General features: G+C 36.4%; 1 protein-coding gene across 2 annotated transcripts in view; it reads right to left on the reverse strand.

Annotated features, from left to right (window-relative positions):
- Positions 1-16,827, reverse strand: part of PTPRO (protein tyrosine phosphatase receptor type O) — a 218,039-nt gene that overhangs the window by 58,068 nt on the left and 143,144 nt on the right. For both annotated transcript variants that reach the window (XM_072653643.1, XM_072653642.1), the window contains exons 13-16: positions 15,409-15,548; positions 12,559-12,691; positions 6,854-6,974; positions 2,044-2,112 (exon numbers count right to left, since the gene is read on the reverse strand). In XM_072653643.1, the coding sequence (XP_072509744.1) occupies positions 2,044-2,112; positions 6,854-6,974; positions 12,559-12,691; positions 15,409-15,548 (463 nt within the window). The remainder of the gene's footprint in view (positions 1-2,043; positions 2,113-6,853; positions 6,975-12,558; positions 12,692-15,408; positions 15,549-16,827) is intronic.

The raw sequence follows: 16,827 nt of genomic DNA on the forward strand, positions 1-16,827 counted from the left end.
GGAAGGATTCACAAAGACATGGATTAAGGCACTTCTACTTGTGATGCCCAAGAAGAAATTTTGTCTGAAACCATGGGAAGAAAAAAATTGTAAGAACAGATTTAGAGAAACTGTATGGCCAGAACCTTTGAGATTAGGCAACAGAAGACAGACCACTCTGGAGGAAGATTTAGCAAAATGTCACTGCATATATGAGAAAGGTCCTTGGGAGAAGGCTTGGTGTGATCTGATGGGTAGAACTCCAATAATCTTGGTTTTGGAAACATCAATTTTGCCTTTTCAGGGATTGTTTTCACCCTTCAATTTCTCTGACAGTAAAATCCCTGTCTGGATTGGCCTTCAATTATTTTGGATTAGAGACGAGTCTTCCACCCCTTCCAAGACCCCAACACAGAAGCTGCAGTTTTATTTGAGTCAAGGTAAGTGAGAGGAAGAAATTTAATGCCATCTTCCTTGCCACAAGTATGGCAGGCCAAGAGACTCTTCTAATATGAGTAAAGAGATGCTTCTGGGGAATATGACTTTCAGGTTCAAGCCTCTCTTGTGGAATAAGAAGCTTACACAGAGAAGATTTAGGAAACAGCAGTTCAACCCTGGAGACAGAATCATGAAAGAGTTATATAAAGGTGGAACCCTGAAGGAGTTTGGTGTAAAGGCAAGAGTAGGGATGGTTGGAATGACAGACTGGCGCTTCATCTGAGATACAGGAAAGAAAATGACTAAAATCAAGGACAAAGAGTGGCAGACATGTTGTGTTGAGGTGAACCATAAAGGATTTCTCCAATATACAGGGACTGATTAGGGAGAAGGCAGTGGACCAGCTGTTGCCCAGTGTAGTAAGTAATGAGAGGCCTTTGCTGGTATTACCTGTCATCCCCCCACCCTCCCCAGAGAAAAGAAAATAGGCAAAATCATCTTTCCTCTTCAGGGAGGGATGATATAGTTAAAACCATCAGAGAGATAGGCAGTTGGTTTGTGGGGAAAGCAAGGTGGGAGCTGCTGCTAAGAGATGAGGACCCTAGATTCTCTCCCATTTTATGGCTTCTTGCAGGCAGTGTATAAAAACCAGGAAAATCAGAACCTCTGAGCTGTTTTTCCTACACTGGCCCCTATACTGTGGTTGCAAGGACTGAGTATCCTAAAGGAAAGGAGAGAGAGACAAAAGAAGGAAAGAGAAAGCCAGGGCTTTTCTCTGTAGAATAGCAGTACAGCTCTGAGATTTTGGGGTATCTTAATGGTTTTCCCTGAAAGTTTATGCCGTACTGTTTTCCTGCTGAAGCACTGTGTGTTGGTCTGTTTAGGGTCTTGGATACAGAGCACAGCAAAGGTATGGAGATTATGACTTTTTGTAACAAGTAGTATTGTAACAATCCTTTAAAATATCTGACATTTTTCTTATTCTTTTGGATGTGCCTGCATTAGAGGTTGGGGGACCCAGAAAACAAAAAGGTCTGTGAGTTACCATGGGAATTTTCTGATTTGGCTATAATAATAATAGCTAGCATTTATGTCATGCATTAAGGTTTTCAAACTGCTTTTGCAAATATCTCATTTTATTCTCATTTTTTTACCTTAACCCTGGGAGATAGATGGTATTATGATCCCCATTTTACAGATGAGGAAACTGAGGCGGACAGAGGTTGAGTGATTTGCCTATAGTCACACAGCTAATAAGTGTCTATTACTTAGTGTGCTTCTCGTAGGCAAGGATGCTAACTAATGCCAGCTTGTATGTGTCATGATATGTATCAGAGTGCCTGATACAGTGAAAAAGAGTCAGAAGACCTTGGTTTGAATAGCTGTGGGCATGTCACTTTGTGGGCCTCAGTTTTCTTATTTGTAAAAGAAGGGTTTTGGACTAGGTACCCTCTGGGCTTCCATCTTATATTTGGGAAAGTGAATTTAAACAATTTAACTAGGAAGTTATAGCAATAACAGAGGTCATTATCATCTGCAGTTATATGATCAAAGTCAAGTACAATGCTTCAAAGAAATAGGGCTCTTGGAACATTTTCCTAAAGCTTAGTTCCAAATGATACTCACCAGTTGTAGGGAAGCTTTCCATCTCTTTCTAAGGAAGCGAAATTGACAAATGTTCCAGCCCCACATTCTCTGTTTGAAAAGAATGAAATAGTCAAGGTTACTGCTTGCCAGCGCTTGGCAATACTACTGATCTAAGACAGATTCTTTATTTGAACAACATTGGAGGTGGAGAGCTGGGAACAACAAAAATCGGCTAATGTAAGTTGTAATGGAAAAACAAAACACCAACCATTTCACAGAATAACAAAATCAAGTTGGATAGAAGCATAGCCATCTGTTTTGAGTTCTATCTACAGGGCTTTCATATGATCCTGAAAAATAAAATCCCTAAAACTAACTGCAGCAACCATTCTTCAAAATTTCCATGAGAAGTATTATGCAAAGTCCCCCAGTAAACGCTGGAGCATTTGATTTGCCAAAGAGATTCAAAGAAATATAAACAAATTTCCTTTGTTGTGCCTTGAGCCTTTGGCTTCTTGATTCACGGGGTCATAGGACTTGTAGCTATAATTCTACCTTGAAGTGCATCTAGTTACAAAAGCTCAGAGTGGAAAGGGAACATGGAGGACATTAAGTCCAAGCCAACTCCAATGAGAATCCCTTCTGGAACATTCCTACCAAATGGTCACCCAGGCTTTCTTTGCTCCAGGAAGAAACCCATTGCAGTGGAGTAGTTTCAGATGTGAGAATGTTTCTCTTTATAATAAGCCTAACTGTGCCCTTTTAAAAAATGACTTCCTTTCATTTCTCTTGACTCTATGGAGTCAATAAGAATGAGTTTAATCCTACTCCCATTTGATAGTCCTTCAAATACCTAAAACAATTATGGAGATATGTCTTCTCCAAAGTTCTCTTAGTCAATCTTTATATAGCCTTATTTCCAGTCCTTCATCCTAATTATACTACTCTGGATGCTCCCCAATTTCACAATATCTAGGTGGAACAGTGGATACAGTGCTGGGCCTGGAGTCAGGAAAACCCATGTTCAAATCCTGCCTCAGACACTTATTAGCTGTGTGACCCTGAGCAGTCATTTAACCTCTATTTGGCTCAGTTTCTGCTTTTGTAAAATTGGGATAACACTTGTGACATCAACTTTACAGAACTATTTTGAGTCTCAAAAGAGATAATGTATGCAAAGTGTTTTGCAAACTTTAAAGAGCTATGCACATATTATTGTTTTTGTTGTTGAGGAAAAGATAGCCAATCAAAGTTCTTATGGAATATTTGCAGAAGAAAATTACTTTCAGTGGGGAGTGTCAAGAAAAGCACAAAAGAGGAGATAATAGTGGTATCCTCCTTTCAGCTCAATTCCCAGCCCATGTCAAATGTCTCACCAATATATATGCACTAATGGATAAGTTATATGGTTTTTCTACTCAACTGCAGCCTGAACAATAACAGGTGGTCTTCAACCATTCGGTTTTTTTCCTGTGTGGATAGTTGGACCAGTATGAAGGTGCGAAAATAGAAGTGTTCCCACTTTTGAGTGATTATGGATCTAAATTAAGCATCTGTGCAGTGCTCCAGGATTATTGCAAGAAGAGAAATGTTGTCTTCTCACAAGAACAAATGAACCTCATCATCTTTATGCAATTCCTTTTCAGAGCACACTTTGCAATGGACAGCCAAATAGAAGATGGCAAGGTCCTCCCAATAGTCCTTTCTGTAGTTTGTATTTTGCTGATTTTACAAATACACTAAAATTTGTGTTGCATTTGCAACCTGCTAAATTCCCCCCAAATAATTTTTCATTTTGCTCTGATCTAGCCCAGGGGTAGGGAACCTGAACCTCGAAGCACATGTAGTTCTTCTTTCTAGTTTGTTTCCTGTTTTGTATGTGTAAGATTTATTATACCCACTAATAACTGATTGAGTGAAATAAGACTAGCGTTATCAAATACTTAGAAAAATCTAAAACGAAAGAGGGAGGAGAGGATTGACTGCATGGCCACTGAACTGTAACCAAACAGATGCATCTGAACTAACTCATATATTTTACAGGAGTTTCTTAAGGAAAATGATGGCTCACTTGAGTAACATAGAGCTGGACCACAAAAAAGCACTTGAGAGTACACTCTGGTGAGTAAGTACACCACTGATAGAAGGAAACATGGAATCACAAAAACTGAAAACCAAAAGGATTTCCCATTTGAGCAAAAACTTAAATAACTTACACTTTCAAATGATAGATGCGAAGTCAACAGAAAGGAACTCTAATGACTTAACTCTTAAACTACACAAGAATTTTATGATGCCACAGTTTTAGTAAAAAAAAGATTTTCCTTCATTTTTTGTGGTCCATTTTCTTCATTTCCTTCAGTGAGAGACCATTCTTCAAAATCTTCCTCACCTCTTGGTGCTTCAAATGTACTCAATACCCAATCTGAGGTTATCTAAAGTGACAAGTAGAGAACTACTCTCTGCTCTTCTATTATAATGGCAATCTATTTTATAATGAAAAAGTCCTATTCACCAAGCTGTGGTATAAAAGATAAGCCACAAAATGGAAAAATCATTCTAAAAATGATTCTGAAAGTATACAATCTAGATGATCACTAGCCAGAGAATTATGATAAATATATAACACCCCATAGGAGGACAAGTACCATAAATCTCAAAGGCAATTGTGAATTTCCCAAAAATTTTTGGGAGATGTAATATGCAGAATCCCTTTCCTATCTACCCTGACTGATGTAAGGGCAAATTACAGAAAACATAACCTGGAATTGAGAATTGGGAAAATACAAGAAGCCAGAATAGGCACAGAACTTTGAGAAGTGACAAGCTCAGAAAAATTTAACAGGAATACACCGAGAGCAGTGATGGAGACGGTGTTTTCCTTCTCAGGTCCACAAGAAGACCAGAAAACAATAAGTATAGACTACTCTGATCAATCTTGGCAGCTCACCTGTGTGGCTAAAGTTCCAAGAACTTAGAGAACTTAGAGATGACTTACAGGGAATACAGAGGAACTGCTTCTCTTCAGGTAGGTGCAAACAGCTCCTATTTCTAAGCATGTTCCTTTTCTTCTGCTTTAAGTTGTTTCTTGTTTTTTAATTGACCTAGTTTTACTTCTCACAAACAACTGAGGTCAACTCAGATTTGTACTTTTTGGGTTTATTTGTGGTTCAAGTGTATGGTGGGAAATGCCAGTAGTTCAGGAAATTTACTAGGTAGAAAGCTAGTTAAGACACAGGTTCCCAATCCCTTTCTAGTATAAGAGAATCTCTCTGACTGGGGACATGCTTATAAACCATTTATCTGCTATTTTTATTACAACATTTTAAACTCTCAAGAGTAGAATTTTATAAAGGAAATTGAGACCATTCATGTCCCTATGAATGGAGAGTCTAAATTTTCATTGTTATCATAATTGTTGGTGGAGCTCACTAAGAGATGCAGGTCCTCCCTTGATCCCCTGAAGTTAGACAAGGGTGGGAGAAGGAAAGAAGACTAGGGACTGGACAGAGAGTCCTACCACTGTCCTGACTTGGTGGATGTTATCTGTGAGGATTCCGTCTGGAGGGAGAAGTGAGGAGGGCACAGTCATGTCTACTGATTCACAGTCATAGTTAATATTACAAATAAAAATGCATTTAAAAGGTGTGTGCTCTTTCTGCTATTCTTATTATTATTAGGGATAAATAATTAGCCTGTTACTTTTCATGTTCTGTCTCCAATCTTTAACAATAATATTCTCACAAAGTGAAATAAATTGTTAGAAATTTCTTCTTTTCTAACTCAACTACAGTTTTAAGAATAGAGCTAGAATTTATACAAAAGTAAATTCTTGCTTGTTGGTTGATTAATAACTGGTATCAGATCAGATTGTCAGATTTTCTTGAGATAAACATAAAACACTTTGCAAATTTTACTATATAAATATCAATTGCTATTTATTCTATGGGTTATCTGCCCTGCATTTTAACCCAGTTTCCCCCAAACTCCCCAGGCTGATGACTCCTAGAGAAAAGGAATTAAGTCATCACCCTGTTGGATAGTGCAGCAAGGCATGCAGACTATTGTCATGACTTCCAAAATGCCAGGTTTCTGCTTTCAAAATTATAGGTTCAAAGAGCATTTCTATAAATTCTCATTCTTTGTTGGTTATATTTCTGAGAGTTCTGATGAATAGGACAAAATAATTCCTCCCCCAGTGACCAGCAGGCAGACAGCCTCTAAGGCTGGAGGTGGGGGTGAGTGGGGCTGGAGAAGTATCCTTGCCTGGTGCAGGAGGATTAATTAATGAAAAGATGGCCAAGGTGATACCAAATAATAAAACTCTGCCTTCCTTTCATCTAGAATGTTGACTTTAAAAAGTTGATCCTCAGATTGGAAAAATTATATGACATCAATTAGAAAAGTTCACAAAATTTTTTAGAACAATTTTACTTATCCTGTTAAGTTTGCACTGATCTTCACAATATTTATCAGAACCATATCTTTCCTAAACTATCCACTGGTATTCTCTTGTTACTCCTAGTTCATTTGATGGAGAATACATAAATAGCATCAGTTATTTAATTGTCATTAATACAATACAATATTATAATGATGGTAAGTCTTAACAATAATATCAGTAGAATAACAGTTCGAGGAAAAGAATTTCTGTTTCTTTGAAGTGCAGAAGTTAAATGGCTGAAATTTTTTGAGATGGAATGTTTGCTCAGATCTTATGTCCAATGCAATATGGTTTATGAAGGGGTACTCTAGGAAGATTAAACTAAAAATGGAAACTAAAAAAAATTAAACTAAACTAATAAATTAAAAAAAATGGCTACTTTGCCTAGTGGGAAATGGGACTCACCTGGCCATCTGAAGATGCTTTTTCCTGAGGATGATGAGTGTAACCAGAAGCAGCCCAATCAGGAGTGTGCTCAGGATTGCCAGCACTGAGATCACTACCACATTGGGATTCATCTCAGTAACTACAAAGAAAAGTTGAATATGTTAGTCACTAGCTTCAGCTCATAGAAACTGACAGCTTTGTTGTTGTTGTTGTTATCAGATTTTATTTAAAATATTTTATTTTATTAAGATTTTATTTCAGAACAAAAGGGCTTACCTACGCATACTGATTTTTCTGGGGTATGGTATCAGAGTGAATTTCATCAGTCCTGGATACTAAACATTATTCTGTAAGAATTAATTAATATCTCCATGTCAAAGGCCCAAAGCTGTTTTTATTTTATTTTATTTTGTTTTTCATGACTAAGATCACCATAGGATTTGGAAAGTGTAGGTGCCATATCTGTGGACAACTAAGAAGTCACAAAATATTAGCATTGGGAAGAACCTCAGAGGCCAACCAGTTCAATCCATACCTGACTAAATACCCCCTCTATAACAAGGGGCTTTCCGGTCTTAATTGAGAAATTTAAAGGAGCCCCCTGATCTAACTATTTTTTGAATAGTTCTATCAACTATTTTTTTCTCTTAATTTTGGGCCTTACTACAGCTTCTACTCCTAGTTCTTCCCTCTGGTATCAAGAAACCAAGTCTAATTGTCCTTCAAATAGTCAAAGGCATCTTCTTTTCTCTAACACAAACATCTTTTGTTCCTTCAACCAATCTTCATAAGGCATAAACAAAGGCTTTCATCTTTCTATAGTTTTCCCTGGGACTCTTAGGACTTTTGAGGTTGTGAATCACCTGAATATATGATGCTCAGAACTGAACATAATCCTCCAAAGGGCAAAATACAAGGGAACTATCATCTCCTTAAATAAGGATGCTATGTCTGTCATAATTTAGTCTAAGAGATCATTGACATTTTTGGTTTCCATATTGTACTATTGACTCTTACTGGATTTGCAGTCCATGAAGGCAGTCAAATCTTTTTCACATATATTGTTATTTAAAAACCTCCTCAAACGTACTTAAAAATTAATTTTTTTAAAAAAGTCTCTAATGTTGGACTTTATATTTGATACAATTAAATTTTATTTTAACATATTTGTCCCAGTGTTCTATCTTGCCAGGATCATTTTTGATACAGTTTTTGTCAAATGCATTTTGTCAGTGCATTAGCTATCCCTCCCAGCTTTGTGTAATAGGTAAAATTGGTACAAATTCTAACAAAGCTTTTGTCTACTTTACTGATTTTTTAAATGTAAAACAGTAGAGGGACAGAAAAAAAACTGGGGCACTTTATTAGATACCTCCTTCTAAGTTGATGTTAACTCATTAATGACAATTTTTTTTGTCTTGAAGCAGTTCTAAGTCCACTACCCTTCTATTTAGCCCCTATCTTCCCATATGTCCATAAGAATGGCACGATAAACTTTGCTGAAATGAAAGTAAATTGTATAGCATGACCCTAATCTTTCAATCTGATAATTTTATTGTAAAAGAGGATATGAGGCTAACTTGATGAATTCATGTTGAATTTTTAACCATTTTTTTCACTTTCTGAATATTCACTCATCAACTCTATAATAATAGAGTTGATTTTTATGATGGATCAAAGTCTATAGAACCTATAGTTTATAGACCCTACTTTCTTCCCTTTTTTGAAGACTGGGAAAACAATTACACATCTCTAGTCTTGTAATACCTTTCCTGCTCTTTGTGAGTTTTCCAATATCTATACCAGTGGGTCAAAAAGCACTTTTGTCAATTTTTTTAATACCCTGGAATGTAATTCTTTTTTACCTGATTACATCTAATCATTATTTCTGCTGTCAAATATCATTGTTTCTTCTAGTCTCTTTCTCCTTTATTTCCTAATGCAGTTTTAAAAGAATGCCATCTTTTCATTAATTTTATCACATTCACTGTTAGCCTCAGTTCATTATGAGCTTTAATGTTCCTAATTCTATTTTCGGAAGACGTATCTACATTTTTATATTCATCCTTAGTTATCTGTCCTTTGCTTGTATCTTTTTTGTCACTTTAAAAGTATTCAGTACATTTCCCCCCACTTTGTAAGGGCATCTTCTTTTTAAAATCTAAATTTATTGATGAGTCAATGGACTCAAGAGCGTATGTCTACATTGTTCTCCTCAGAGAATTCTTTTGTTTCTCTCCTCATCTTAAATATTTCTTTTGGGCCTCAGAGAGGAAAAGTGAATACAAAGCAAACCTTAGGACCAGGAAATCCTGAGTACCAGTCCCACTTCTGACCACTCACTGACTGAGTGATCCCTAGCAAGTCATCTGAGCCTCTCAGTGCTCTAGATCAGAGCTATCAAACACACGGCCAGCAAAACTCTTGAGTGTAACCAGAACCAGATTAAAATGTAATTGGGAAATATAAGACAAAATAAATAAAGATGTAATACAAGAGGTGATATGAGCTCATGTTTTTCCAAGTGGACATACAGCAGCAGGTATCTGTTTCTATTAGAAACACTTATTTCTATTTGAATGTAACTTTATTTGAGTAGACATTGATCTAGATATCTTTCTAAGATTTGTATTGCTTTGTATTGATAAAATGAAATTTCCAATAAAATCACAAGTCCCATCTCTGTCCTTCTGATTTTATTCTTGAGAGCTTCTCAACCTTCTGAAGGTGTATTTCTCTATAGAATTTTGGACCATGGTTTCCTTCCTATGAACACTTTAGAATCTTGTCTCTTCAGGGTTTTTTTGTTTGTTTTTTTTTACTATTTCTTACCTAAGTTTCTTACTAGTTGTACTTCAGCACAGTATAAAGTGTTTTGCAGTGCTTAAAGGGATATTTAAATGCTAATTATTATCACAATTATCATTATTATTTAAGTCAGAATATGCTTCTCTCTCTTTCGATCATCAATAATTTGTTGTTGTTTAGTCATTTTTCAGTCATTTCTGACTCTTTTTTCACCCCATTTGGGGTAATCTTGGAAAAGATACTGAAATGCTTTGCTATTTCTGCTCCATCTCATTTTACAGAGGAGGAAACTGAGACAAAGAAGGTGAAGTGACTTGCCCAGTATCACACAGCTAGTAAGTGTCTGAGGCTGGATTTGAACTCATGGAGATGAGTGTTCCTGACTCTAGTCTCTACCCATTGTACCACCTAGCTGCCCTTATCAATAATATGGTATATGAAAAATCCACGAACAAGCTGTTAACAGAGTTCGCTGTGCTGATCTATAGGCTTAGATGTTCATCTACCCAGCTTAAGAGATTAAATTTATCTGTCAGTGACAAAATATGTAATGACTATGAATTTCCAAATGTTCCATCAGATATCCAAACTATTTCAGGCACTTAATGATCCTGTTCTTTCACTCTTGCAAAAGGCCTCAGGATACAGAAGGATGTTGCCCTGCTGTATAAAGGGGACCATGGGAGAATCATCTCCTCCTGCATTAAAAATAAGACCGCTGAACTGGCTGGCCCACAAGGTCCCTAAAGGGGTTAGTTATACTCTAATTCTCTCTTAGAGGCTCCTAGGAAAGGGAAAGCTTTTGCCCTAGTTGAGATGCCAGGTGGAGTGACAGAAAGTAATAGAAGAGAAGTTAGGAGACTGAAGTTAAAATTCCTGCACTGTCACTGATTTGCCATTCTACAGGTTTGAGTTTCCTTATTTGTAGAATGAAGATAACAACATAATACAAGAGCGACCTTAAAGTCTTATGAGGAAAAAAGAAGAAAATGTTTCATTTATGACAATATGCAATTGATCCTTATTGTACAGTTTTCTATCTACTGTAGATTATAAGTTTATGTTAGGGATCTGAGGTGCGTTCGTCCATTGCTGAAGAAGATCATGCCATCGGAGAAATAATGACATGACTTGCACTTGACTTTGTTTTGAGTGAGGGAAAGCTGTGCAGGTCACCAGCCTCACTTCTCCTCCAGAGCCATCTGAATCCAGTGACCAGATATTCATCAGGATGACTGGAGATGACCCAGGATGAGGCAATTAGGGTTAAATGACTTGCCCAAGGTCACTCAAGCTAGTGAGTGTCAAGTGTCTGAGGTGAGATTTGAACTCAGGTCTTCCTGACTCCTGCACTGGTGCTCTATCCACCGCACCACCTAGCTGCCCCAATAAGTTTATGTATAGCTTATATAAATACTGTAAATAAGAGGTGGCATGAAAGAATTAGCTATTCCTCCTCTTGCATGAAAAACAAAATTTTCTTCCAGTTATATTATTAAATAGATTTAAAAATCTCTTAAAATGATAAATGTATTGCAATTATTAAATAAAAAATACAACTTATATTATTTAATAGATGAAATCTATTAAATAATAGGCATCATTAGTTTATGTTCTTATATGTATCCTTAATGCTTTGATTAATCTGTGATCTCTTTGACAAGAATATTCCCTTCAATAATGCAAAACACTACTTATTTATATTTTGCTGTTCTTTTGTCCACATCCTGAAATAACTATGGAGCATTCAACCAACGGCCCTTTCCCCAGATCTCTTATCATTACATGGGTACCAATGGAATACAGTATTCATTATTTATCTCTTGCTATATCCTTGTTATAGCCTTTAGGTTAGACCTGTGATTTCACTGCTCTGGAGAACTCCCAGTGAGGTAACCCCCACTACTAGTACAGATCAACATCTACCATGGAATTATAGTCTTAAAGAGTTGTCTAGGGTACCAAGAGATTAAATGAATTGGCTAGGGTCACACAGCTCACAAGTAACAGAGGTATGATGAACCCAAAGTCTTTTGGGTTCTGAGGCCAGTTTTCTATCTAATACATTATACTGCCTCATAAGTATTTCAAATATATAACATTATACAATAGATTATATTATATAAATCTATTTTATGCTTTTATAGATCAGTGGTGCCAAACTCAAATAGAAACAGGGGCCACTAAACCATACATAAGGATTCCTGTTGACAGGATATTTATTTAGTTTTAAAATGTAATTTTATCTGTTTTATTGGGGTTTTTAATTTTTATTTTGTTAATTATATTTTAATCTGGTTCAGGGCCACTGGTAGTGTTGTAGGCTACACATAACCCACAGGCTTCATATTTGACACCTCTGACAAAATAAATGTAGAAATGATATTAAACAGAAAATGGTAATAATGAAACAAACAAAAAAGTGATGATCATGATATTAAAAGTTTTAATGACAAGTATCTTTACATTAGGTTGTGGATAATATAAATGGCAATTTGAAAGCTAGAAAATTTTATGCTGCCTGAGACATTTTGTAATCTGAATATAAAACTATAAAATTAAGAAACAAGAAAAGAGAAACAAGCCAAGAAGATAAAAATGGAAAAAAGGTATTAATTTAGGTGTCCCTTTTCTATCCAATTCTACTCGTGATTTCAGAAAAGTTCTCTGTTTTGCCTTAACAATATCATAGTATTGTACTTTGATAAATGTCTGGGTAATTCCAATCCTGAAGCAGCCAGTGTTTAATTATATTTTTACCTAAATGCAATTTGGACAATAGACTTATGCACATCAGGGAAAGTTCTTTGGATCTAAATGTATGAAAAAAAGACATGACATGCAATTGGAAAGAAAAGGGAAAAACAAAGCTGGAAACAGTTTACAAAGAAAATGTATGTTATAAAAGTAGCTACCCATTGTGGAGATGGCTATGAATGTAGGGACACTGGGACTGTTGTGGCTGAAGCTGGTTACGCTACAGTTGTAGGCAGTGGCAGGCAGGAGGCTGGAGATGGTCACAACATGGGAAGAAACAGATACTGGCTCCTAGAGTCACAAGAGGAAGAAAAAAGAGAGAGAATGTACTTCATTGTCTTCTTTAAGGAGCTCTTCCCAAAGCAGTGATGCTGGAAACATTGAGTATCTCCTCATATCCATCTCACTTAACCTGAACCAATTTCTATCATTCCATGTCTCTACAACTCTGGTTACTGGGTGAACTGAGAAACTGCATTCCCTGGAAATAGCAGGTAATCAGCATATTCTTTACTCCCAAGCAAAAAAATCTGCCATCACCCAAGCCAAGGGAAGTCAAAGCCATTAGAAATATTTTCAGGGTCATTCTCTCTTCTCCATAACCCTTCTCTGAAAGGATGGTGGTAAGGAAGGTCAGTGGGGTGAAGGACATGATCCATTGCATTTTCCCTGGTTGTCTCCCATTCTTGGAACTTCCTTATCTCTGCCTCTTGCTTCCTAGGTCTCCTTCAAGTCCCAGCTAAAAATTTACCTTTCCCATTAATGCTAGTGCCTTCCCTTTGTTGGTTATTTTCTATTAAGTATATATGTATAAGTACATCTATATCTGTCTGTCTATCTATCTATCTATCTATCTATCTATCTATCTATCTATCTATCTATCTATCTATCTACCTATCTATATCTTGTTTCCTCAGTTATTTTCATTTTGTCTACCCCTGATTGTAAACTCCTTGAAAGTAAGGACTGGTTTGGTTTTTTTTGCCTTTCTTTGAGTTTCCAGTGCCAGGCACATAGTAGGCGCTTAATAAATGCTTGTTGACTCACTTATTAATTGTTGAGCAGACTTGAATAGGAAATGTTAGGTAAGAAATATGATTTGGCTAATCAGTATATTGCAAAAAGAGGATGTTTGTAGTAAGGAAGGAGAAAAGGAACAAAATAAACTTCCTAAATGTCCACCAAACTATATCTATATCCTAAGGATTCATCCTCCAAAATGCACTGAATATGTATATGCATAGGACTGTGCTGGGACTAAACAAAGTAACTCCCTACCATTCTGCTTTTCATTCACCTGCTCCATGGAAAAACAAGTGGTAAAATGAAAGACTAAGCTTCCTGCTTTTAAAACGTGTTACCAGGGTTGGAGTGCCCAGAGTTCTGGTTACCACTGTAAATTCCACTGCATAAATCCTGACTCTGATTATTCCTTTAACCTCTGTTTGAATGTCAATCCACACCCCACTTCTTTTCTTTCACATAAAACATTTCAATAGGATTTTGCAGAATAATTTACACTAAGAGTAGTAACCATTAGAACCCAGAACCCACCAGTGAGGTTAAATAATACTACAAGGTAACATTGGTGTAACTAGGGTAAGGACTAAAGAGAGAAGTGTGAAAGGGAAGACAAAAAAAAAAGAAGAAAAGGAAGACTAGGAAGAGGTAGAAAAAAGGAGAAAGTGAAAAGGAAGAATTCTGTCTGATTGATGGAGAGTTCTGATAGCGTCTCAAGGGAAATTGCCTAAATTTACTACTCATTGAAATTTCTCAGAGATTGCCTCTGCTTGATATACTCCCTTCACTTCTCTAGAGCAAAGAGAAATTGGAGACACTAATCTGTACAGTGACTCCCTGTGGGCCACATTGACTTAGTTTTAAGATGTAATGTTTTCTATGTTTTATTTATTGCTAAATATTTACCAATAGCATTTTAATCTGGTTTGGGCTGTACTCAGAGGTGTTGTAGGGCAAAAGGGGGGTTGTTTGACACCTCTACTAGAGTGCTCACTTGAAGTCCTCTTTATGCAGAAGATTCTCTTGACTGTGAAGTTGGTTTCTATTATAGAAGTCCTTGTCCTAGCTTTTGGCCAGAAAGTGATGGCCCCAAAGACTAATGATGGGGAAAATCAAGGACCTTCCTTGTTCAACCTTGTCATTAGGCTAGTAGCCAAGGTCCCCAAAAAGACCTTTTTCATAAAAAAAGTGAGAATTAACATGCTGGGTCAGGTCAATCTATTTAGCCATGGATTCTTTCTTTGACAATGGCATTAGGAGATCCTTCTGTCATTGTATTTTTCTGACAGTAACTTCAAAGAAATGTATTCTGAAACATATTGGATCTCCCAGGTCTTTTCAGCTCCAAAGTTCATGAACTCTCTGATATTTTTTCTGAATATTCCAGTATGGAACTATTGCCTACAAATTTGTCTACAATTTTAAAAAAAGTTACATTTTCAATCACTTTATTGGTTTCTTAATTGATATGTAAAGTGGCACATCCTTTTATTTGACTCAAATTTGCCACCTTTAATCCTCAAGAAGTACCTCCTGTTTGTAGGTATATTACTAAATTAGGCAAATAGCATTGATAAATAGCCTAGGATCTCTACCCTTCTTATTTTTAAAGACTAAGCCAATCCTCAGCCTACTTTTTCCAGTTCGAGCATTTATAGCATTTTAGTTTGTTTTTATTTCACAAAATCTTCATATAAATATATGTCTTTACTCTTCCAGTTCCCTCTCCTTTTTTCCCATAACATGAAGGAGAGCTCATGGACTAAGAATAAAGAATAAAACAATCTCCACGCCTAGCTCTCAGTTCTCATACTTTAAAAAGGTTTTCATATATTCTATTCATCCATATTATATAAACTAAAAGATCAATCACAGCAAGTAATTTTGAATTCTGGTTGATTGAAAATACACACTTGAAAATACGTGTTCAAGTAACATGCCTGAGGTAATGAAAATAAACTCAGAGAAGAGATTGAAATGTACAGTACCTGGAGCTTTATTTCCTGATTAGAGCCAACTTGTTGACAGAAGACTTTGTAGAAGTCAACAACTCCCTCTTCTACCCACAGCAGAGTCACTGAAGTCTGAGTCTTATTCACTGCAAAAAGTGATTTTGGAGGAGCTGGTTCTGTGGGCAAAGAAAAGTATAACCTTTGATTTCCCTATCCCTTTCTCAAAAGTATCATTTTGTCTTTGGACCATCAAGAGGAAAAGGTAAACAAAGGCAGTCCAAGGAGCAGTCTTCCATAAAGCTTTTCCATTATCTTTAAAAATAGTTTGCATCTAAAAAATCAGGAGCAATAAGTCTTGCCTTTCCTTTTCTATGTCACATATTTCTCTGTTTATAAAACTTCCTGTTTCAAGTTGAGCTTAGTTACAGGCATCCTCTAATAATAGACTGTGTGCTAAGATGTGAAACATGCACAGGGAGTTGCCACTTCCTTGCATTTGAAGAACTGGTCTACAGCAGAAATTTGCGGTTGCTATTTGGGAATGCTGGGTAAAGAAACACAGAGGCAACTGATCTAAGGATATGCTGTCCAGTAACATTGAGTTTTGCTCTCAGGAAATGACTCGTCCTCCCCAACTTGGGGAAGTGGACTTTTTCACTGCTTTTAGTTGGCAGGGTCAATAAACTAGCTAATGGAAAATGTGTGTCTTTTCAATGAAAGTTATGGTTCTGATCATTAAAATTATAGACCAAGAGTTCTATGCTGATTTGTGTCAAGGACCTCTTTGGTAATCTGAGGAAGTATGTGACTCCTTCTCAGAATAATGTTGTCACATGCATAAAATAAATAGAAAATTCAAAGGAAACTAATTATATTGAATTGCAGTTATCATTACGTATATATGTGAATATATATACATTTATATATGTATATATATATGAATGTATATGTATATGCAAATACGTATGTGTATGTATATGCATGTATACATATGCACATATATACCAAGTACATGGTTCCCAGTAGATTGATATAATTCACGTGTCAACAAAACCTTCAGATCCCTCTCTTCTGATTGATAGATCTGGTCTAGTCTTGTACGTTTCACTCTACCAATAGTGTCTATGACTCTTTTTCTCCCCTTAAGAACATGAGAATCTGACCTTCTCTTGTGACTTGTGAAGAGTTTCTCAGCTTCCTGTAGATACTATACTTCCAAAACAATAAACGTAGAATGGATTTATTAATGACATTAATAACACAGTCAGAGGCAATTTGCTAAAATGAAGAGGGCAGGCCTTGAGATGAATCAAGAAGATTTTTAAAATATATAATAAAAGCAGAGGAGGCCCTTCATGTCTGAGCTTCTTTAGAAAAACACTAGTTAGAATCTCTTATCTGGTGGTCAGATTGAACTCAGGTCCTCTTGACTCAAGTGCCAGAATGTTGCTCCTA

The sequence above is a fragment of the Notamacropus eugenii genome, chromosome 3 (genome assembly GCF_028372415.1).
Source record: "Notamacropus eugenii isolate mMacEug1 chromosome 3, mMacEug1.pri_v2, whole genome shotgun sequence".
Lineage (NCBI taxonomy): Eukaryota > Metazoa > Chordata > Mammalia > Diprotodontia > Macropodidae > Notamacropus > Notamacropus eugenii.